Source organism: Oncorhynchus kisutch, unplaced genomic scaffold, assembly GCF_002021735.2.
Source record: "Oncorhynchus kisutch isolate 150728-3 unplaced genomic scaffold, Okis_V2 scaffold1510, whole genome shotgun sequence".
Taxonomy (NCBI): domain Eukaryota; kingdom Metazoa; phylum Chordata; class Actinopteri; order Salmoniformes; family Salmonidae; genus Oncorhynchus; species Oncorhynchus kisutch.
In genome coordinates this window covers 32,501-55,162 of record NW_022263455.1, presented here as the reverse complement: position 1 = coordinate 55,162, position 22,662 = coordinate 32,501, and the positions used below count along the sequence as shown (strand labels likewise).

Genomic DNA, 22,662 nt, shown 5'->3' with positions numbered 1-22,662 from the left:
GAGAGGGAGGGGAGGGGAGGAGAGGAGAGAGGAGAGGAGAGGAGAGGGGAGGGAGGGAGGAGAGGGAGAGGAGAGGAGAGGAGAGGAGAGGAGGGGAGGGGGAGAGGGGAGGGGAGGGGAGAGAGAGGAGAGGAGAGGAGAGGAGAGGAGAGGAGAGGAGAGGAGAGGAGAGGGAGGAGAGGAGAGGAGAGGAGAGAGAGGAGAGGAGGGAGAGGAGAGGAAGGGAGGGGAGGGGAGGGAGAGGAGAGGAGAGGAGAGGAGAGGCGAGGGAGGAGGGGAGAGGAGAGGAGAGGAGAGGGAGGGGAGGGGAGGGGAGGGGAGGGGAGGGGAGAGAGAGGAGGAGAGGAGAGGAGAGAGAGGGGGGAGGAGAGGAGAGGAGAGGAGAGGAGGGGGAGGGAGGAGAGGAGAGGAGAGGAGAGGAGAGGAGAGGAGAGGAGAGGAGAGGAGAGGAGAGGAGAGAGAGGAGAGGAGAGGAGAGGAGAGGAGAGGAGAGGAGAGGAGAGGAGAGGAGAGGAGAGAGGAGGAGAGGCTGGATGAATGATTTAAAAAAAAAATCCTTTTACTTAACTAGGCAAGTCAGTTAAGAACAAATTCTTATTTTAAAATGACATCCTACCCCAGCCAAACCCTCCCCTAACCCGGACGGCGCTGGGCCAAACCCACCCCTAACCCGGACGGCGCTGGGCCCAAACCCTCCCCTAACCCGGACGGCGCTGGGCCAAACCCTCCCCTAAACCGGACGGCGCTGGGCCAAAACCCTCCCCAACCCGACGGCGCTTGGGCCAAACCCTCCCCTAACCCGGACGGCGCTGGGCAAACCCCCCCCCTAACCCGGACGGCGCTGGGCCAACCCCTCCCCCTAACCCGGACGGCGCTGGGCCAAACCCTCCCCTAACCCGGATGGCGCTGGGCCAAACCCTCCCTAAACCGGACGGCGCTGGGCCAAACCCTCCCATAACCCGGACGGCGCTGGGCCAAACCCTCCCCTAACCCGGACGGCGCGGGCAACCTCCCGACCCGGACGGCCTGGGCCAAACCTCCCCTACCCCGGACGGCGCTGGGCCAAACCCTCCCCAACCCGGACGGTGCTGGGCCAAACCCTCCCCTAACCCGGACGGCGCTTGGGCCAAACCCTCCCCTAACCCGGACGGCGCTGGGCCAAACCCTCCCCTAACCCGGACGGCGCTGGGCCAAAACCCTCCCTAACCCGGACGGCGCTGGGCCAAACCCTCCCTAACCGGACGGCGCTGGCCAAACCCTCCCCTAACCCGGACGGCGCTGGGCCAAACCCACCCCTAACCCGGACGGCGGCTGGGCCAAACCCACCCCTAACCCGACGGCGCTGGGCCAAACCCTCCCCTAACCCGGACGGCGCTGGGCCAAACCCACCCCTAACCCGACGGCGCTGGGCCAAACCCTCCCCTAAACCCGACGGCGCTGGGCCAACCCACCCCTAACCGACGGCGCTGGGCCCAAACCCTCCCCTAACCCGACGGCGCTGGGCCAAACCCTCCCCTAACCCGACGGCGCTGGGCCAAACCCTCCCCTAACCCGGACGGCGCTGGGCCAAACCCTCCCCTAACCCGGACGGCGCTGGGCCAAACCCTCCCCTAACCCGGACGGCGCTGGGCCAAACCCTCCCCTAACCCGGACGGCGCTGGGCCAAACCCTCCCCTAACCCGGACGGCGCTGGGCCAAACCCTCCCCTAACCCGGACGGCGCTGGGCCAAACCCTCCCCTAACCCGGACGGCGCTGGGCCAAACCCCTCCCCTAACCCGGACGGCGCTGGGCCAAACCCTCCCCTAACCCGGACGGCGCTGGGCCAAACCCTCCCCTAACCCGGACGGTGCTGGGCCAAACCCACCCCTAACCCGGACGGCGCTGGGCCAAACCCACCCCCTAACCCGACGGCGCTGGGGCCAAACCCTCCCCTAACCCGGACGGCGCTGGGCCAAACCCACCCCTAACCCGACGGCGCTGGGCCAAACCCTCCCCTAACCCGACGGCGCTGGGCCAAACCCACCCCTAACCCGACGGCGCTGGGCCAAACCCTCCCCTAACCCGACGGCGCTGGGCCAAACCCTCCCCTAACCCGACGGCGCTGGGCCAAACCCTCCCCTAACCCGACGGCGCTGGGCCAAACCCACCCCTAACCCACGGCGCTGGGCCAAACCCACCCCTAACCCGACGGCGCTGGGCCAAACCCTCCCCTAACCCGACGGCGCTGGGCCAAACCCTCCCCTAACCCGACGGCGCTGGGCCAAACCCACCCCAAACCCTCCCCTAACCAGACGGCGCTGGGCCAATTGCGCGCCGCTCTATGGGACTCCATATCACGGCCGGTTGTAAAACAGCCCGGGATCGAACCAGGGTCTGTAGTGACGCCTCTAGCACTGAGATGCAGTGCCTTAGACCGCTGCGCCACTCGGGAGCTTTGAAATGGGATGGGTGGATGGACGGACAGAACAGACAGATAGAGGTATAAATAGAGGGATGGATATATCACCTTGACTCCTATAGCCTTGAATAGTCCAGGATGTCTGAGAGGAAGCTCCACCATTTCTTTGATTTGAGCTAACTGTTTACGACAACCTCCAATGTCATCATAGCCTACGTCAGTCAGACTCTCCTCCTCGTCCTATCAGGGGCAGGGGAAAGACAACATGAGACCCTCACAGGGAGAACATTCTGTCAATCATTCAGACTCTCCTCCTCGAACCCATCAGGGGCAGGGGAAAGACAACATGAGACCCTCACAGGGAGAACATTCTGTCAATCATTCAGACTCTCCTCCTCGTCCTATCAGGGGGAGGGGCAAGGGAAGACAATATGAGACCCTCACAGGGAGAACATTCTGTCAATCATTCAGACTTTCCTCCTCGACCCATCAGGGGCAGGGGGAGGGGCAAGGGAAGACAATATGAGACCCTCACAGGTACAACATGCTGTCAATCATTCAGTCAGACATTCAGCTTGGGAAATGTTAACAACATTTTAGAGCAGGGTTGTCAAACTCAATTCCAGTGGGACCGTGTGTCTGTGCCTGTAGGTTCCAGTGGACCGTGTGTCTGTGCCTGTAGGTTCCAGTGGACCGTGTGTCTGTGCCTGTAGGTTCCAGTAGACCGTGTGTCTGTGCCTGTAGGTTCCAGTGGACCGTGTGTCTGTGCCTGTAGGTTCCAGTAGACCGTGTGTCTGTGCCTGTAGGTCCAGTGGACCGTGTGTCTGTGCCTGTAGGTTCCAGTGGACCGTGTGTCTGTGCCTGTAGGTTCCAGTGGACCGTGTGTCTGTGCCTGTAGGTTCCAGTGGACCGTGTGTCTGTGCCTGTAGGTTCCAGTGGACCGTGTGTCTGTGCCTGTAGGTTCCAGTGGACCGTGTGTCTGTGCCTGTAGGTTCCAGTGGACCGTGTGTCTGTGCCTGTAGGTTCCAGTGGACCGTGTGTCTGTGCCTGTAGGTTCCAGTGGACCGTGTGTCTGTGCCTGTAGGTTCCAGTGGACGTGTGTCTGTGCCTGTAGGTTCCAGTAGACCGTGTGTCTGTGCCTGTAGGTTCCAGTGGACCGTGTGTCTGTGCCTGTAGGTTCCAGTGGACCGTGTGTCTGTGCCTGTAGGTTCAGTGGACCGTGTGTCTGTGCCTGTAGGTTCCAGTAGACCGTGTGTCTGTGCCTGTAGGTTTACTTGATCCCTTGTGCTTGTAATGAATTAGTTAGGAACTCTCCTCACCTGGGTGTCTAGGTCTTAAAAGAAGACACCAAAACCAGCCGACACTGGGCCCCTCCATGGAATGAGTTGGACTCCCCTGTTGTAGAGTTTGTTTTGGCCCAATTCAATAAAATGTGTGATTTTACAAAGAGACCTCTCTGTTGATTGGCTGTCCCTCGCAGTGGATGACGGTATCCGGGGCGACGATGCAGTGGGGGGCGGGGTCTGTCTCCACCACCTTGAACTCCACTGCCCGCATGCCCCCTCGCACCAGGAAGATGTCGCCTAGCCACACAACAATGATGACAGTTACTCAACAACTAACAACTAAACAGCTACTTACAAATAGTGAACTGCTAGTTGAATTACAGTGTTGTAATTCATTATCAGCTGTAGGACTACAAGTCTTGCTACCAGATTATAGAATGTCAGAAATGTTAGAAAAAGTTAGAACCACTTGATGGAATATCAGAAGTTATATAATACGTTATATGTTATATAAACAATTCATAGACAATGTTATGAGTACCTTTGAGTAAGGGCCAGTAGGGTCGGTCTACCTTTTTGTACAACAGTTATGAGTACCTCTGTGTAAGGGCCAGTAGTGTCGGTCTACCTTTTTGTACAACAGTTATGAATACCTCTGTGTAAGGGCCAGTAGGGTTGGTCTACCTATTTGTACAACAGTTATGAGTACCTCTGTGTAAGGGCCAGTAGGGTCGGTCTACCTTTTTGTACAACAGTTATGAGTACCTCTGTGTAAGGGCCAGTTGGGTCGGTCTACCTTTTTGTACAACAGTCATGAGTACCTCTGTGTAAGGGCCAGTAGGGTCAGTCTACCTTTTTGTACAACAGTTATGAGTACGGGCCAGTTGGGTCAGTCTACCTTTTTGTACAACAGTTATGAGTACCTCTGTGTAAGGGCCAGTAGTGTCGGTCTACCTATTTGTACAACAGTTATGAGTACCTCTGTGTAAGGGCCAGTAGGGTTGGTCTACCTATTTGTACAACAGTTATGAGTACCTCTGTGTAAGGGCCAGTAGGGTCGGTCTACCTATTTGTACAACAGTTATGAGTACCTCTGTGTAAGGGCCAGTAGGGTCGGTCTACCTTTTTGTACAACAGTTATGAGTACCTTTGTGTAAGGGCCAGTAGGGTCGGTCTACCTTTTTGTACAACAGTCATGAGTACCTTTGTGTACAGGCCGATAGGCTTCCAAGAAATAGGGTTTCAGGAAGACGTCAAACAGGTTTCCCGTTAACCCTTCGATGGTGTCATCTATCGGCAGGACATGGATACGCACGCCGTACTTCACATCTGGGCATGCATGGACACTAGACACACACACACACACAGACACACACGCACACAGACACACACAGACACACACACACACAGACATAGACACACACACACACAGACACACACACACACACACACAGACACACACACACACACACACACAGACACACACACACACACACACACACACACACACACACACACACACACACACACACACACACACAGACACACACACACACACACAGACACACACAGACACACACACGCACACAGACGCACACAGACACACACAGACACGCACACAGACACACACAGACGCACACACACACACACACACAGAGAATCGTCATTGAAAGTGCTTTTTAGGCCAAAAATAGACTCAATTTGTGACTGACTAAAATGTAAATGTAATCCGGTTCAGAGTAAGCAGACATTTTACTCTTTAGTCATTTTGCAGATGCTGTGAGTGACTAACAGGAGGAACCAGGGTTAAGTGCCTTGCTCAAAGGCTCAAAGGCACATCAGCATTCAATGTGATTTTTTTTAGACAGACTTTTCACCTAGTCGTCTCGGGGATTCGGACCAGCGACCTGTTGGTTAAAAGCCAATGGCTCTTAACTGCTAGGCTTCCTACCTGCATCCATATAGAGTTAGCACACAGGCATTTCCCAAATTTCCCAGAAATCCTGGTTAGAACCTTCCTGGTATCCTCCGACCAGGATGTCTGGAAAACCTGGAAAACTTACCGGAATTGTATATCTCTAATCAGAAGTCTACCCGATGACATCACACAGGTGATCAGTACAGTAGCCTACCTGATGACATCACACAGGTGATCAGTACAGTAGTCTACCCGATGACATCACACAGGTGATCAGTACAGTAGTCTACCCGATGACATCACACAGGTGATCAGTACAGTAGTCTACCCGATGACATCACACAGGTGATCAGTACAGTAGCCTACCCGATGACATCACACAGGTGATCAGTACAGTAGTCTACCCGATGACATCACACAGGTGATCAGTACAGTAGTCTACCCGATGACATCACACAGGTGATCAGTACAGTAGTCTACCCGATGACATCACACAGGTGATCAGTACAGTAGCCTACCTGATGACATCACCGAGGCGTACCCTCAGGTTGTTGCGTGTGACGCGGTTCATGCGGACGCGTTCGTCTGGACAGGTGTCGTCTGTCAACACGATACACACCGTCTCACGCCGCTTCCTCCCCCGCAGGACCACCGTGTCGCCACGGAACAACTGCAGCTCCTCTGTCTTCGCCTGGGAGACACAGGAAGTAATACACACGCTAGAGACTGGAGACACAGGAAGTAATACACACGCTGGAGACTGGAGACACAGGAAGTAATACACACGCTGCAGACTGGAGACACAGGAAGTAATACACACGCTGGAGACTGGAGACACAGGAAGTAATACACACGCTGGAGACTGGAGACACAGGAAGTAATACACACGCTGGAGACTGGAGACACAGGGAGTAATACACACGCTGGAGACTGGAGACACAGGAAGTAATACACACGCTGGAGACTGGAGACACAGGAAGTAATACACACGCTGGAGACACAGGGAGTAATACACACGCTGGAGACACAGGAAGTAATACACACGCTGGAGACACAGGAAGTAATACACACGTTGGAGGCTGGAGACACAGGAAGTAATACACACGCTGGAGACACAGGAAGTAATACACACGCTGGAGACTGGAGACACAGGAAGTAATACACACGCTGGAGACTGGAGACACAGGAAGTAATACACACGCTGGAGACTGGAGACACAGGAAGTAATACACACGCTGGAGACTGGAGACACAGGAAGTAATACACACGCTGGAGACTGGAGACACAGGAAGTAATACACACGCTGGAGACTGGAGACACAGGAAGTAATACACACGCTGGAGACTGGAGACACAGGAAGTAATACACACGCTGGAGACTGGAGACACAGTGCCTTGACTTATTCCACACTTTGTTGTGTTGCAGCCAGAATTCAAAATGGATTAAATAGCATTTTTTTCTCAACCATCTACACACATTACCCCATTATGACAAAAAAAAGTGTGGCGTTTGCAAAATTAATGAAAATGAAATACAGAAATATCACACCCCTGAGTCAATAATTTGTAGAAGCACCTTTGGCAGCGATTACAGCTGTGAGTCTTTCTGGGTAAATCTCTAAGAGCTTTGCACACCTGGATTGTGCAACATTTGCACATTATTCTTTTCAAAATTCTTCAAGCTCTGTCAAATTGGTTGTTGTTCATTGCTATACAACCATTTTCACATCTTGCCATATATTTTCAATGCGATTTAAATCAAAATTGTAACTCTGCCACTCTTGGTGAGCAACTCCAGTGTAGATTTGGTCTTGTGTTTTAGGTTATTGTCCTGCTGAAAGGTGAATTAATATCCCAGTGTCTGGTGGAAAGCAGGCTGAACCCGGTTTTCCTCTAGGATGTTGCCTGTGCTTTGCTCCATTCCGTAGATTTTTTATCCTGAAAAATTCCCCAGTCTTTAATGATTACAAGCATACCCATAACATGATGCAGTCACCACTATGCTTGAAAATATGGAGAGTGGTACTCAGTGATGTGTTGTGTAGCATAACACTTTGTATTCAGGACAAAAAGTGAATTGCTTTGCCATATTTTGCAGTATTACTTCAGTGCTTTGTTGCAAACAGAATGCATGTTTTGGAATCTTTTTATTCTGTACAGACTAACTAAAATGTTGTTGATCCATCCTCAGTTTTCTCCTATCACAGCCATTAAACTCTGTAACTGTTTTAAAGTCACCATTGGTGAAAAACCCTGAGCGGTTTCCTTCCTCTCCGGCAACTGAGTTGGCAAGGACGCCTGTATCTTTCTAGTGACTGGGTGTATTGATACACCATGCAAAGTGTAATTAATAACTTCACCATGTTGAAAGGGACTTTCAATGTTGGCTTTTTGAAATGCTTACCCATCTACCAATATGTGCTCTTCTTTGCAAGGCATTGGAAAACCTTCCTGGTCTTTGTGGTTGAATCTGTGTTTGAAATTCACTGCTCGACTGAGGGACCTTACAGATAACAGCATGTGTGGGGTGAGGTAGTCATTCAAACATAGGCTTGCCATAACCAAGGGGTTGAACACTTATTGACTCAAGATATTTCATCTTTCATTTTGAATGAATTAGTAAACATTTAGAAAAACGATTCCACTTTGACAGGATGGGGTATTGTGTGTAGTTCAGTGACCCCCTCCCCCCCAAAAATATGCCATACATTTTAAATTATGGTAACACACAGACACAACTGAGACTGGTAATACACACACCTCACACACCTGAGACTGGCAACACACACCTGAGACTGGTAATACACACCTGAGACTGGTAACACACACCTGAGACTGGTAATACACACACCTGCGACTGGTAATACACACACCTGCGACTGGTAATACACACACCTGCGACTGGTAATACACACACCTGAGAGTGGTAACACACACACCTGAGACTGGTAACACACACACCTGGGACTGGTAATACACACACCTGAGAGTGGTAATACACACACCTGCGACTGGTAATACACACACCTGCGACTGGTAATACACACACCTGAGAGTGGTAACACACACACCTGAGACTGGTAACACACACACCTGAGACTGGTAATACACACACCTGAGAGTGGTAATACACACACCTGCGACTGGTAATACACACACCTGCGACTGGTAATACACACACCTCACACACCTGAGACTGGCAACACACACCTGAGACTGGCAACACACACACCTGAGACTGGCAACACACACACCTGAGACTGGCAACACACACACCTGAGACTGGCAACACACACACCTGAGACTGGCAACACACACAGCTGAGACTGGCAACACACACAGCTGAGACTGGCAACACACACAGCTGAGACTGGTAACACACACACCTGAGACTGGCAACACACACAGCTGAGACTGGTAACACACACACCTGAGACTGGCAACACACACAGCTGAGACTGGCACCAAACACAGCTGAGACTGGCAACACACACAGCTGAGACTGGCAACACACACACCTGAGACTGGTAACACACACAGCTGAGACTGGCAACACACACACCTGAGACTGGTAACACACACACCTGAGACTGGCAACACACACAGCTGAGACTGGTAACACACACACCTGAGACTGGCAACACACACAGCTGAGACTGGCAACAAACACAGCTGAGACTGGCAACAAACACAGCTGAGACTGGCAACACACACAGTTGAGACTGGCAACACACACACACCTGAGACTGGTAACACACACAGCTGAGACTGGCAACACACACACCTGAGACTGGTAACACACACAGCTGAGACTGGCAACACACACAGCTGAGACTGGCAACACACACAGCTGAGACTGGTAACACACACACAGCTGAGACTGGTAACACACACACAGCTGAGACTGGTAACACACACACAGCTGAGACTGGTAACACACACAGCTGAGACTGGTAACACACACAGCTGAGACTGGTAACACACACAGCTGAGACTGGTAACACACACAGCTGAGACTGGTAACACACACAGCTGAGACTGGTAACACACACAGCTGAGACTGGTAACACACACACAGCTGAGACTGGCAACACACACACAGCTGAGACTGGATACACACGCAGCTGAGACTGGCAACACACACACCTGAGACTGGCAACACACACAGCTGAGACTGGTAACACACACAGCTGAGACTGGTAACACACACAGCTGAGACTGGCAACACACCTGTGAGAGGCTGACGATGCTGTTGTCTTCATTGTGGGCTTCATCCACCACCAGTCTATTGGGTCTGTGTTTCTGCTTCAGGATAGCAGTGGAGAAATCCTCCCCCTTAGGACTACCAGCACACATACAGTTACACACACACACACAGAATCACACACACACACACACACATACAGTTACACACACACACACACACACACAGAGAGAATCACACACACACACAGAGAATCACACACACACACACACACAGAATCACACACACACACACACACACACACACACACACACACACACACACACCCAGAATGACACACACACAGAGAATCACCCACCCACAGAATCACACACCCACACACATACACACACACACACACACACTTGCCCCACATAGCTCCTGTTTCTCCATGTGACGATGATCTGAATGTAGCCCAGTCTACAGCTCTGTTTACAAAGAGTAGAGGACAGACCTGTCCTGGCCTCATCTCAGCCCTTATTGCTTCATGGATATAATAAGACCAAGGGCAGAATGGAAACCTGGGTCATAGTCATTAGTGCACAACTTAGCAAATGAAAAACAAATGTGAGTGTTTCTTATTGGACAAGTTCAGGTCGTGCCAGTCCGTTTGATACCTAATGAATGTTACCCTGGTGATTTAGTTAAGCTAGTTATAACACTGTTATAGTACTCTGTTACCCTGGTGATTTAGTTAAGCTAGTTATAGCACTGTTATAGTACTCTGTTACCCTGGTGATTTAGTTAAGCTAGTTATAACACTGTTATAGTACTCTGTTACCCTGGTGATTTAGTTAAGCTAGTTATAACACTGTTATAGAACTCTGTTACCCTGGTGATTTAGTTAAGCTAGTTATAACACTGTTATAGTACTCTGTTACCCTGGTGATTTAGTTAAGCTAGTTATAACACTGTTGTAGTACTCTGTTACCCTGGTGATTTAGTTAAGCTAGTTATAACACTGTTATAGTACTCTGTTACCCTGGTGATTTAGTTAAGCTAGTTATAACACTGTTATAGTACTCTGTTACCCTGGTGATTTAGTTAAGCTAGTTATAACACTGTTATAGTACTCTGTTACCCTGGTGATTTAGTTAAGCTAGTTATAACACTGTTATAGTACTCTGTTACCCTGGTGATTTAGTTAAGCTAGTTATAACACTGTTATAGTACTCTGTTACCCTGGTGATTTAGTTAAGCTAGTTATAACACAGTTGTATTACTCACTCTGTTCCTCCAGGGGCAGGCATGGCTGGGTATGGAGAGTTCCTGTGTAACAGAACCCGCTCCTAGATCCTTTATGGGTCAGAGTACCCTGGTCTCTCCCTGGTTCTGGGGTTGGATGTCTGGGTCTAGTCCTGGGTCTGGGTGTTGGGTTTGGGTCAGAGTCCTGGGCCAAGTTAAAGAGCCCTGGGTCCTAGGTGTTGGGTCCTGGATGTCTGGGTCTAGTCCTGGGTCTGGGTGTTGGGTTTGGGTCAGAGTCCTGGGCCTAGTTAAAGAGCCCTGGGTCCTAGGTGTTGGGTCCTGGATTCTGGGTCTAGTCCTGAGTCTTTAGTTCTGGTCTCTCCTGGATATCTCTGAGGTAGAGCTCAGTAGTTTGGTCTTCTCTCTCTGCAGACGGTGTTCTCTGTGGCTGGGGGTCAGGTCTGTCTAGGGAAAGTCCCTCTCTCTGCCTCCCTCCCCCTTGTTGAGCGTCTCTCCTCCCTCCCTCCCCGTCCCACCTCGACCCCCCCCCCCTTCACATACTCTGGAAAGTGGCCCAGTGCTGAACAGATATCATGCCATATGCCCCCACCTTCCTCTCCTCCCGGCCAGACACTCCCCGTTACTCCCTAACTCCACACACAAACACTACCATACTCATACCATGTTCTGATATTGGTAATGGACAGTACCATGTTCTGATATTGGTAATGGACAGTACCATGTTCTGATATTGGTAATGGACAGTACCATGTTCTGATATTGGTAATGGGCAGTACCATGTTCTGATATTGGTAATGGGCAGGTTAGTACCATGTTCTGATATTGGTAATGGGCAGGTTAGTACCATGTTCTGATATTGGTAATGGGCAGGTTAGTACCATGTTCTGATATTGGTAATGGGCAGGTTAGTACCATGTTCTGATATTGGTAATGGACAGTTTAGTACCATGTTCTGATATTGGTCATGGACAGTACCATGTTCTGATATTGGTAATGGACAGTTTAGTACCATTTTCTGATATTGGTAATGGACAGGTTAGTACCATGTTCTGATATTGGTAATGGACAGTACCATGTTCTGATATTGGTAATGGACAGTACCATGTTCTGATATTGGTCATGGACAGTACCATGTTCTGATATTGGTAATGGACAGTACCATGTTCTGATATTGGTAATGGGCAGGTTAGTACCATGTTCTGCTATTGGTAATGGGCAGGTTAGTACCATGTTCTGATATTGGTAATGGACAGTTTAGTACCATGTTCTGATATTGGTAATGGGCAGGTTAGTACCATGTTCTGATATTGGTAATGGGCAGGTTAGTACCATGTTCTGATATTGGTAATGGGCAGGTTAGTACCATGTTCTGATATTGGTAATAGACAGGTTAGTACCATGTTCTGATATTGGTAATAGACAGGTTAGTACCATGTTCTGATATTGGTAATGGACAGTTTGAGATGTGCGACCGGCAGCAGAGTCACACACAGCGGTACAGAGTCACACACAGCGGTACAGAGTCACACAGCGGTACAGACTCACACAGCGGTAGAGTCACACAGCAGTACAGAGTCACACAGCGGTACAGAGTCACACAGCGGTACAGAGTCACACAGCGGTAGAGTCACACAGCAGTACAGAGTCACACAGCGGTACAGAGTTACACAGCGGTACAGAGTCACACAGCGGTACAGAGTCACACAGCGGTACAGAGTCACACAGCGGTACAGAGTCACACAGCGGTACAGAGTCACACAGCGGTAGAGTCACACAGCGGTACAGAGTCACACAGCGGTACAGAGTCACACAGCGGTACAGAGTCACACAGCAGTACAGAGTCACACAGCAGTACAGAGTCACACAGCGGTACAGTCACACAGCGGTACAGAGTCACACAGCGGTACAGAGTCACACAGCAGTACAGAGTCACACAGCGGTACAGAGTCACACAGCAGTACAGAGTCACACAGCGTTACAGAGTCACACAGCGGTACAGAGTCACACAGCAGTACAGAGTCACACAGCGGTACAGAGTCACACAGCAGTACAGAGTCACACAGCGGTACAGAGTCACACAGCAGTACAGAGTCACACAGCGGTACAGAGTCACACAGCGGTACAGAGTCACACAGCGGTACAGAGTCACACAGCGTTACAGAGTCACACAGCAGTACAGAGTCACACAGCAGTACAGAGTCACACAGCGGTAGATTCACACAGCAGTACAGAGTCACACAGCGGTACAGAGTCACACAGCGGTAGATTCACACAGCAGTACAGAGTCACACAGCGGTACAGCTGTAGCTAACTGGAATGTTTTTCTTTAGACTTTTATTCCAAAAGCATCTCATTGTTTACAATAGAAAACATAAAACGAGCAACCAGGGGATTTGACTTTACAGACAGAATAGTACTCCCAGAATGGTGTGGAGACCCGCTAGGACAGTCAGAACAGAGACCTGCAAGGACAGTCAGAACAGAGACCTGCAAGGACAGTCAGAACAGAGACCTGCAAGGACAGTCAGAACAGAGACCTGCAAGGACAGTCAGAACAGAGACCTGCAAGGACAGTCAGAACAGAGACCTGCAAGACAGTCAGAACAGAGACCTGCTAGGACAGTCAGAACAGAGACCTGCTAGGACAGTCAGAACAGAGACCTGCTAGGACAGTCAGAACAGAGACCTAATAGGACAGTCTGACACAGTAACAGCTGACGTCAATTTACAACAAAAACTCAATGGGAACAATTGACACAGTGTGAGATGAAAGCCTACAACTGCCAAACTCATCCAATGAGAGCCCAGAACTGCAAAACGTATCCAATCACAACACAGCTGTGAAACACGGAGACGTGAACTCTGTCCTGTAGTAAATGCTGGTGGTGAGTGATTGATTAATTTGACAGGTGTAATACCCTGTGGTGAAATGCATTACATTCGCTTCAATGGGCTTTACATTTATTTCAATGTTTGTTTACATTTCCTTTAGATTATTTACATATACACTGAGTGTGCAAAACATTATGAACACCTGTTCTTTCAATGCCATTTATTTCACCTTTATTTAACCAGGCAAGTCAGTTAAGAACAAATTCTTATGTTCAATGATGGCCTAGGAACAGTGGGTTAACTGCCTTGTTCAGGGGCAGAAGGACAGATTTTGACCTTGTCAGCTCGGTGATTCAATCTTGCAACCTTTTGGTTACTAGTCCAATGCTCTAACCACTAGGCTCCCTGCCGCCCCAGGTGAAAGCTATGATCCCTTATTGACGTCTCTTGTTAAGTCCATTTCAATCAGTGTATTGATTGCAATTGATTGCAAAGTCCCTCTTTGCCATGCAAATGAACTGAATCCCCCCCCCAAAAAAATTCCGCTGCATTTCTTCCCTGCCACAAAAGGACCAGGTGACATCATATCAGTGATTCTCTTGTTAACACAGGTGTGAGTGTTGACGAGGACAAGGCTGGAGATCACTCTGTCATGCTGATTGAGTTCGCATAACAGACTAGAAGCTTCCAAAGGAGGGTGGTGCTTGAACTCATTGTTCTTCCTCTGTCATCCACGGTTACCTGCAAGGAAACACGTGCCGTCATCATTGCTTTGCACAAAAAGGGCTTCACAGGCAAGGATATCGCTGCCAGTAAGATTACACCTAAATCAACCATTTATAGGATCATCAAGAACTTCAAGGAGAGCGATTCAATTGTTGTGAAGAAGGCTTCAGGGCGCCCAAGAATGTCCAGCAAGCGCCAGGACCGTCTCCTAAAGTTGATTCACCTGCGGGATCTGGGCACCACCAGTACAGAGCTTGCTCAGGAATGGAAGCAGGCAGGTGTGAGTGTATCTGCACGCACAGTGAAGCGAAGATTTTTGGAGGATGGCCTGGTGTCAAGAAGGACAGCAAAGAAGCCACTTCTCTCCAGAAAAAACATCAGGGACAGACTGATATTCTGCAAAAGGTACAGGGATTGGACTGCTGAGGACTGGGGTAAAGTCATTTTCTCTGATGAATCCCCTTTCCGACTGTTTGGGGCATCCGGAAAAAAGCTTGTCTGGAGAAGACATGGTGAGCGCTACCATCAGTCCTGTGTCATGCCAACAGTAAAGCATCCTGAGACCAGTCATGTGTGGGGTTGCTTCTCAGCCAAGGGAGTGGGCTCACTCACAATTTTGCCTAAAAACACAGGCATGAATAAAGAATGGTACCAACACATCCTCCGAGAGCAACTTCTCCCAACCATCCAGGAACAGTTTGGTGACGAACAATGCCTTTTCCAGCATGATGGAGCACCTTGCCATAAAGCAAAAGTGGCACAAAACGTCAATATTTTGGGTCCATGGCCAGGAAACTCCCCAGACCTTAATCCCATTGAGAACTTGTGGTCAAACCTCGAGGCGGGTGGACAAATAAAACCCCACAAATTCTTACAAACTCTAATCATTGATAATGCAAGAATGGGCTGCCATCAGTCAGGATGTGGCCCAGAAGTTAATTGACAGCATGCCAGGGTGGATTGCAGAGGTCTTGAAAAAGAAGGGTCAACACTGCAAATATTGACTCTTTGCATCAACTTCATGTAAATTGTCAATAAAAGCCATTGACACTTGGGGGTATGGTGGTGGGTATGGTAGGGGGTATGGTAGTGGGTATGGTAGGGGGTATGGTAGTAGGTATGGTAGTGGGTATGGTAGGGGGTATGGTAGTAGGTATGGTAGTTGGTATGGTAGGGGGTATGGTAGTGGGTATGGTAGTGGGTATGGTAGTGGGTATATTAGGGGGTATGGTAGGGGGTATGGTAGTGGGTATGGTAGTGGGTATGGTAGGGGGTATATTAGTGGGTATGGTAGTGGGTATATTAGTGGGTATGGTAGGGGGTATGGTAGTGGGTATATTAGTGGGTATGGTAGTGGGTATGGTAGTAGGTGACGGGTGCACCGTTGTGTCAAGAACTGCAACGCTGCTGGGTTTTTCACGCTCAACAGTTTCCCGTGTGTATCAAGAATTGTCCACCACCCAAAGGACATCCAGCCGACTTGCCAACTGTGGAAAGCATTGGAGTCAACATGGGCCAGCATCCCTGTGGAACACTTTCAACACCTTGTAGAGTCTATACCCCGACACATTGAGGCTGTTCTGAGGGGGAAAGGGGGAGGGGTGCAAGTCAATATTAGGAAGGTGTTCTTAATGTTTTGTCCACTCATTGTATGTCATTCAGTTTACGACGTTGACTCCTATTTTCTCCCCAGTTCTCTGGTGATTTAGTCATCACATTTCTCCTGTTATTTTCCCAGACCTGTCAGGAATAGGTTCGACCAGCTGAAGTGAGGGTAGAGGCTGGGCAGGGTATATCCTGTCAGGAATAGGTTAGACCAGCTGAAGTGATGGTAGAGGCTGGGCAGGGCTGGGTATATCCTGTCAGGAATAGGTTAGACCAGCTGAAGTGATGGTAGAGGCTGGGCAGGGTATATCCTGTCAGGAATAGGTTAGACCAGCTGAAGTGATGGTAGAGGCTGGGCAGGGTATATCCTGTCAGGAATAGGTTAGACCAGCTGAAGTGATGGTAGAGGCTGGGCAGGGCTGGGTATATCCTGTCAGGAATAGGTTAGACCAGCTGAAGTGAGGGTGGAGGCTGGGCAGGGCTGGGTATATGTTTGGGATTGGGAAGCCTTAGGCTCAGGGGACAAGGGGTTTTGGGTATTTAAAGCGGCTTCACTTTTGTATAAAATCTATCCTTTACATTTCCCCCCCCCCAAAAAAAGCACGGACACAAAAAACTGTCCTGTTCTGGTCCCGTGTCTCTCTCTCCCTCTATCATCTTAGAGGTCCACTGTTTGTTCTAAACAACCCATAGACCGTGTTATAAAACCACATAGTACCTGCTAACAACAACAACAGTTTAGTCCGGAGGTTACAAAGTCTTCCAATGTCAACATCGTCCCCAGCCTCTTAATGTCCCAGCCCCCCAGCCTCTTAATGTCCCAGCCCCCCAGCCTCTTAATGTCCCTCAGCCTCCAACTCCAACAGAAAGATTACAAAGTCTTCCAATGTCAACATCGTCCCCAGCCTCTTAATATCCCCAGCCTCCAACTCCAACAGAGAGGTTGCATAATGGTTTGAATGAATGTTCGTTTTCTGTCGGACCAAAGGTTGTTCTGAATGAAGGTGCTGCTCACTGTCTTCCTGTCTGTGAGGTTACACAGGTGCTGCTCACTGACTTCCTGTCTGTGAGGTTACACAGGTGCTGCTCACTGACTTCCTGTCTGTGAGGTTACACAGGTGCTCCTCACTGTCCTCCTGTCTGTGAGGTTACACAGGTGCTGCTCACTGTCTTCCTGTCTGTGAGGTTACACAGGTGCTGCTCACTGTCTTCCTGTCTGAGGTTACACAGGTGCTGCTCACTGTCTTCCTGTCTGTGAGGTTACACAGGTGCTGCTCACTGTCTTCCTGTCTGTGAGGTTACGCAGGTGCTGCTCACTGTCTTCCTGTCTGTGAGTTACACAGGTGCTGCTCACTGACTTCCTGTCTGTGAGGTTACGCAGGTGCTGCTCACTGTCTTCCTGTCTGTGAGTTTACACAGGTGCTGCTCACTGACTTCCTGTCTGTGAGGTTACGCAGGTGCTGCTCACTGTCGACACTCCTGAACACTGCCCTGCATCCTAGTAGGTGACTCAGACTGCGTCCCAAATGCACCCTATTTCCTAGTGCACTACTTTTGACCAGGGCAATATATAGTCCTACAGGCCCTGATCAAAAGCAGTGCACTGAGTCCTATAGGTCCTGGTCAGAAGCAGTGCACTGAGTCCTATAGGTCCTGGTCAGAAGCAGTGCACTGAGTCCTATAGGTCCTGGTCAGAAGCAGTGCACTGAGTCCTATAGGCCCTGGTCAGAAGCAGTGCACTGAGTCCTATAGGTCCTGGTCAGAAGCAGTGCACTGAGTCCTATAGGCCCTGGTCAGAAGCAGTGCACTGAGTCCTATAGGCCCTGGTCAGAAGCAGTGCACTGAGTCCTATAGGCCCTGGTCAGAAGCAGTGCACTGAGTCCTATAGGCCCTGGTCAGAAGCAGTGCACTGAGTCCTATAGGCCCTGGTCAGAAGCAGTGCACTGAGTCCTATAGGTCCTGGTCAGAAGCAGTGCACTGAGTCCTATAGGTCCTGGTCAGAAGCAGTGCACTGAGTCCTATAGGCCCTGGTCAGAAGCAGTGCACTGAGTCCTATAGGTCCTGGTCAGAAGCAGTGCACTGAGTCCTATAGGTCCTGGTCAGAAGCAGTGCACTGAGTCCTATAGGTCCTGGTCAGAAGCAGTGCACTGAGTCCTATAGGTCCTGGTCAGAAGCAGTGCACTGAGTCCTATAGGCCCTGGTCAGAAGCAGTGCACTGAGTCCTATAGGCCCTGGTCAGAAGCAGTGCACTGAGTCCTATAGGCCCTGGTCAGAAGCAGTGCACTGAGTCCTATAGGCCCTGGTCAGAAGCAGTGCACTGAGTCCTATAGGTCCTGGTCAGAAGCAGTGCACTGAGTCCTATAGGCCCTGGTCAGAAGCAGTGCACTGAGTCCTATAGGCCCTGGTCAGAAGCAGTGCACTGAGTCCTATAGGCCCTGGTCAGAAGCAGTGCACTGAGTCCTATAGGTCCTGGTCAGAAGCAGTGCACTGAGTCCTATAGGTCCTGGTCAGAAGCAGTGCACTGAGTCCTATAGGTCCTGGTCAGAAGCAGTGCACTGAGTCCTATAGGTCCTGGTCAGAAGCAGTGCACTGAGTCCTATAGGTCCTGGTCAGAAGCAGTGCACTGAGTCCTATAGGCCCTGGTCAGAAGCAGTGCACTGAGTCCTATAGGTCCTGGTCAGAAGCAGTGCACTGAGTCCTATAGGCCCTGGTCAGAAGCAGTGCACTGAGTCCTATAGGCCCTGGTCAGAAGCAGTGCACTGAGTCCTATAGGTCCTGGTCAGAAGCAATGCACTATAAAGGGTGCCAGTCGGGACACTCAGAGGAGGATGAAGTTTTCCTTAAACAATCAAAAGGAACTATTAAAAGACCAGTTTATGTCGTTGTCTTTAGACACTGATCTATGATCAGTTTTGCTTGTAAAACCCCTATTGGATATGGGGAGGATACGCTGATCCTGGATCTGTGATCTGAGTGAGGAGGATCCCTTCAGCCAGGTGGACACAGTGGCCACCATATACTGAAACCATTCCATGCCTTCTAAATCCACCAGGGGGTACATGGACACACTTCAGGAGAATTGGAATGAAGCCAATGTTTCACTGACAGCCACTGATCAGGTGATTGGTTGATTGTCCAGGAGAATTGGAATGAAGCCAATGTTTCACTGACAGCCACTGATCAGGTGATTGGTTGATTGTCCAGGAGAATTGGAATGAAGCCAATGTTTCACTGACAGCCACTGATCAGGTGATTGGTTGATTGTCATGGAGAATTGGAATGAAGCCAATGTTTCACTGACAGCCACTGATCAGGTGATTGGTTGATTGTTCAGGAGTCTAAAGCAGCAGCTAATGTCCTTCAAAAAGGTTCAAAGGTCAAAGCAGAACTTTACCTCAAATAAACACATGCCAGACCAAAGCCTGTTAAACACATTCAATAGCATCACCTTCTCTTCTTCTCTTCTCTCTCTTTCCCTATTTCCTTAATTCCTCTTCTCTTCTTCTCTTCTCTCTCTTTCCCTATTTCCTTAATTCTTCTTCGTCTCTGTTTGGTGGTCTGTCCTTCAAAACATCCTCAGGGAAAAATCCAAGGATTCTCTATTCCATTGTCTTCTCTCTCTCTCTCTACGTGTTCTCTCCCAAAGAGTAGAGTCCAGGAGAGGGGGATGTGAGAGGAGAGATGTGGCTTGGAGAGGGGGATGTGAGAGGAGAGATGTGGCTTGGAGAGAGGGATGTGAGAGGAGAGATGGATGAAGGAGGAGAGGAGAGATGGATGAAGGAGGAGAGGAGAGTTGAGTCCAGGAGAGGGGGATGAAGGAGGAGAGGAGAGTTGAGTCCAGGAGAGGGGGTTGTGAGAGGAGAGTTGTGGCCTGGAGAGAGGGATGTGAGAGGAGAGATGGATGAAGGAGGAGAGGAGAGTTGATGTGAGAGTTGGGGCCTAGAGAGGGTTGGTCAGTTTAGAGTTCAGGGGTCAGGGTTTGGGGATTGGAATGTTCCGTAGTTAAAGTTGAGAGAGGAGGAGGAGTGTGTGTGTCTCTCTCTCCAGGTAAAGTCAGTCGTCCTCTTCAAAGTGTGTTCTCTGCAGAACCTTCACATGGCGCTCATAGATCTTCAGGGCGGGGCCTAATCTGATTGAGAGGCCTGTCAGGACATCGTTACGCTGCATCAGGAGGAGGGACTTCCCATCTATCTCCTGATTGGGTGGAGAGAGAGAGAGAGAGAGAGAGAGAGAGAGAGAGAGAGAGAGAGATAATATATTTAGTTATAAAGTTATAATATAGTAGGTACACGGAGTAGTTACATAGTAAGTAGATCTAGATAAGACACATAGTAGTTACCCAATACAGTAACGACACAGTAAATACAACAATGTCACACTGCTAAAGGGTTGACAGGTGTGATTGCTGAATCTCTGATGCTCCCTGGTGATCTGAAGGCCTGCTGTCTGTCTCATCTGACCTGAGTCCTGAAGGCCTGTTCTGGAACCCTGCTGCCTGTCTCTTCTCACCTGAGTCCTGAAGGCTAAGGCCTGTTCTGGAACCCTGCTGTCTGTCTCATCTCACCTGAGTCCTGAAGGCTAAGGCCTGTTCTGCAAACCCTGCTGTCTGTCTCATCTCACCTGAGTCCTGAAGGCTAAGGCCTGTTCTGCAAACCCTGCTGTCTGTCTCATCTCACCTGAGTCCTGAAGGCTAAGGCCTGTTCTGGAACCCTGCTGTCTGTCTCATCTCACCTGAGTCCTGAAGGCTAAGGCCTGTTCTGGAACCCTGCTGTCTGTCTCATCTCACCTGAGTCCTGAAGGCTAAGGCCTGTTCTGCAAACCCTGCTGTCTGTCTCATCTCACCTGAGTCCTGAAGGCTAAGGCCTGTTCTGCAAACCCTGCTGTCTGTCTCATCTCACCTGAGTCCTGAAGGCTAAGGCCTGTTCTGGAACCCTGCTGTCTGTCTCATCTCACCTGAGTCCTGAAGGCTAAGGCCTGTTCTGGAACCCTGCTGTCTGTCTCATCTCACCTGAGTCCTGAAGGCTAAGGCCTGTTCTGGAACCCTGCTGTCTGTCTCATCTCACCTGAGTCCTGAAGGCTAAGGCCTGTTCTGGAACCCTGCTGTCTGTCTCATCTCACCTGAGTCCTGAAGGCTAAGGCCTGTTCTGGAACCCTGCTGTCTGTCTCATCTCACCTGAGTCCTGAAGGCTAAGGCCTGTTCTGGAACCCTGCTGTCTGTCTCATCTCACCTGAGTCCTGAAGGCTAAGGCCTGTTCTGGAACCCTGCTGTCTGTCTCATCTCACCTGAGTCCTGAAGGCTAAGGCCTGTTCTGGAACCCTGCTGTCTGTCTCATCTCACCTGAGTCCTGAAGGCTAAGGCCTGTTCTGCAAACCCTGCTGTCTGTCTCATCTCACCTGAGTCCTGAAGGCTAAGGCCTGTTCTGCAAACCCTGCTGTCTGTCTCATCTCACCTGAGTCCTGAAGGCTAAGGCCTGTTCTGCAAACCCTGCTGTCTGTCTCATCTCACCTGAGTCCTGAAGGCTAAGGCCTGTTCTGGAACCCTGCTGTCTGTCTCATCTCACCTGAGTCCTGAAGGCTAAGGCCTGTTCTGGAACCCTGCTGTCTGTCTCATCTCACCTGAGTCCTGAAGGCTAAGGCCTGTTCTGCAAACCCTGCTGTCTGTCTCATCTCACCTGAGTCCTGAAGGCTAAGGCCTGTTCTGCAAACCCTGCTGTCTGTCTCATCTCACCTGAGTCCTGAAGGCTAAGGCCTGTTCTGGAACCCTGCTGTCTGTCTCATCTCACCTGAGTCCTGAAGGCTAAGGCCTGTTCTGGAACCCTGCTGTCTGTCTCATCTCACCTGAGTCCTGAAGGCTAAGGCCTGTTCTGGAACCCTGCTGTCTGTCTCATCTCACCTGAGTCCTGAAGGCTAAGGCCTGTTCTGGAACCCTGCTGTCTGTCTCATCTCACCTGAGTCCTGAAGGCTAAGGCCTGTTCTGGAACCCTGCTGTCTGTCTCATCTCACCTGAGTCCTGAAGGCTAAGGCCTGTTCTGGAACCCTGCTGTCTGTCTCATCTCACCTGAGTCCTGAAGGCTAAGGCCTGTTCTGGAACCCTGCTGTCTGTCTCATCTCACCTGAGTCCTGAAGGCTAAGGCCTGTTCTGCAAACCCTGCTGTCTGTCTCATCTCACCTGAGTCCTGAAGGCTAAGGCCTGTTCTGGAACCCTGCTGTCTGTCTCATCTCACCTGAGTCCTGAAGGCTAAGGCCTGTTCTGCAAACCCTGCTGTCTGTCTCATCTCACCTGAGTCCTGAAGGCTAAGGGTCCTGTTCTGGAACCCTGCTGTCTGTCTCATCTCACCTGAGTCCTGAAGGCTAAGGCCTGTTCTGCAAACCCTGCTGTCTGTCTCTTCTCACCTGAGTCCTGAAGGCTAAGGCCTGTTCTGCAAACCCTGCTGTCGTGAAATAACAG

General features: G+C 50.3%; 2 protein-coding genes and 1 long non-coding RNA gene across 3 annotated transcripts in view; all 3 read right to left on the bottom strand.

Moving 5' to 3' along the window:
- Positions 1–2,758: 2,758 nt before the first annotated feature.
- On the bottom strand, positions 2,759–11,499 carry LOC116366501 (transitional endoplasmic reticulum ATPase). Its single transcript, XM_031818607.1, has 6 exons — positions 11,073–11,499; positions 9,833–9,944; positions 6,122–6,294; positions 4,889–5,031; positions 3,852–3,982; positions 2,759–2,800 (listed from the first exon to the last, which is right to left on the bottom strand). Exons 1-6 carry the CDS (start codon positions 11,093–11,095, stop codon positions 2,774–2,776), a joined length of 609 nt encoding a protein of 202 aa, XP_031674467.1. The 5' UTR covers positions 11,096–11,499; the 3' UTR covers positions 2,759–2,773.
- A 1,860-nt stretch (positions 11,500–13,359) lies between these two features.
- Positions 13,360–14,109, bottom strand: LOC116366499 (uncharacterized). The gene is made up of 2 exons (XR_004208292.1): positions 13,713–14,109; positions 13,360–13,613 (listed from the first exon to the last, which is right to left on the bottom strand). It is a non-coding gene; the product is annotated as an uncharacterized LOC116366499 (long non-coding RNA).
- Positions 14,110–20,059: 5,950 nt separating this feature from the next.
- Positions 20,060–22,662, bottom strand: part of LOC116366500 (atherin) — a 9,649-nt gene continuing 7,046 nt past the window's right edge. The window contains exons 5-6 of the mRNA XM_031818606.1: positions 22,608–22,662; positions 20,060–20,408 (exon numbers count right to left, since the gene is read on the bottom strand). The exon at positions 22,608–22,662 is cut by the window's right edge and continues 60 nt beyond it. Of these exons, the coding sequence (XP_031674466.1) occupies positions 20,268–20,408; positions 22,608–22,662 (196 nt within the window). The 3' untranslated portion in view covers positions 20,060–20,267. The remainder of the gene's footprint in view (positions 20,409–22,607) is intronic.

Bases quoted from the DNA above. Each gene is read 5' to 3' on its own strand.
- LOC116366501 (XM_031818607.1), bottom strand. From the start codon at position 11,095: ATGCCTGCCCCTGGAGGAACAGA. The intron at 9,945-11,072 runs GTGAGTAATACA...GTGTGCTGGTAG, and splicing joins CCTGCCCCTGGAGGAACAGA to TCCTAAGGGGGAGGATTTCT. The intron at 6,295-9,832 runs GTGTGTTGCCAG...TGTGTCTCCCAG, and splicing joins GCATCGTCAGCCTCTCACAG to GCGAAGACAGAGGAGCTGCA.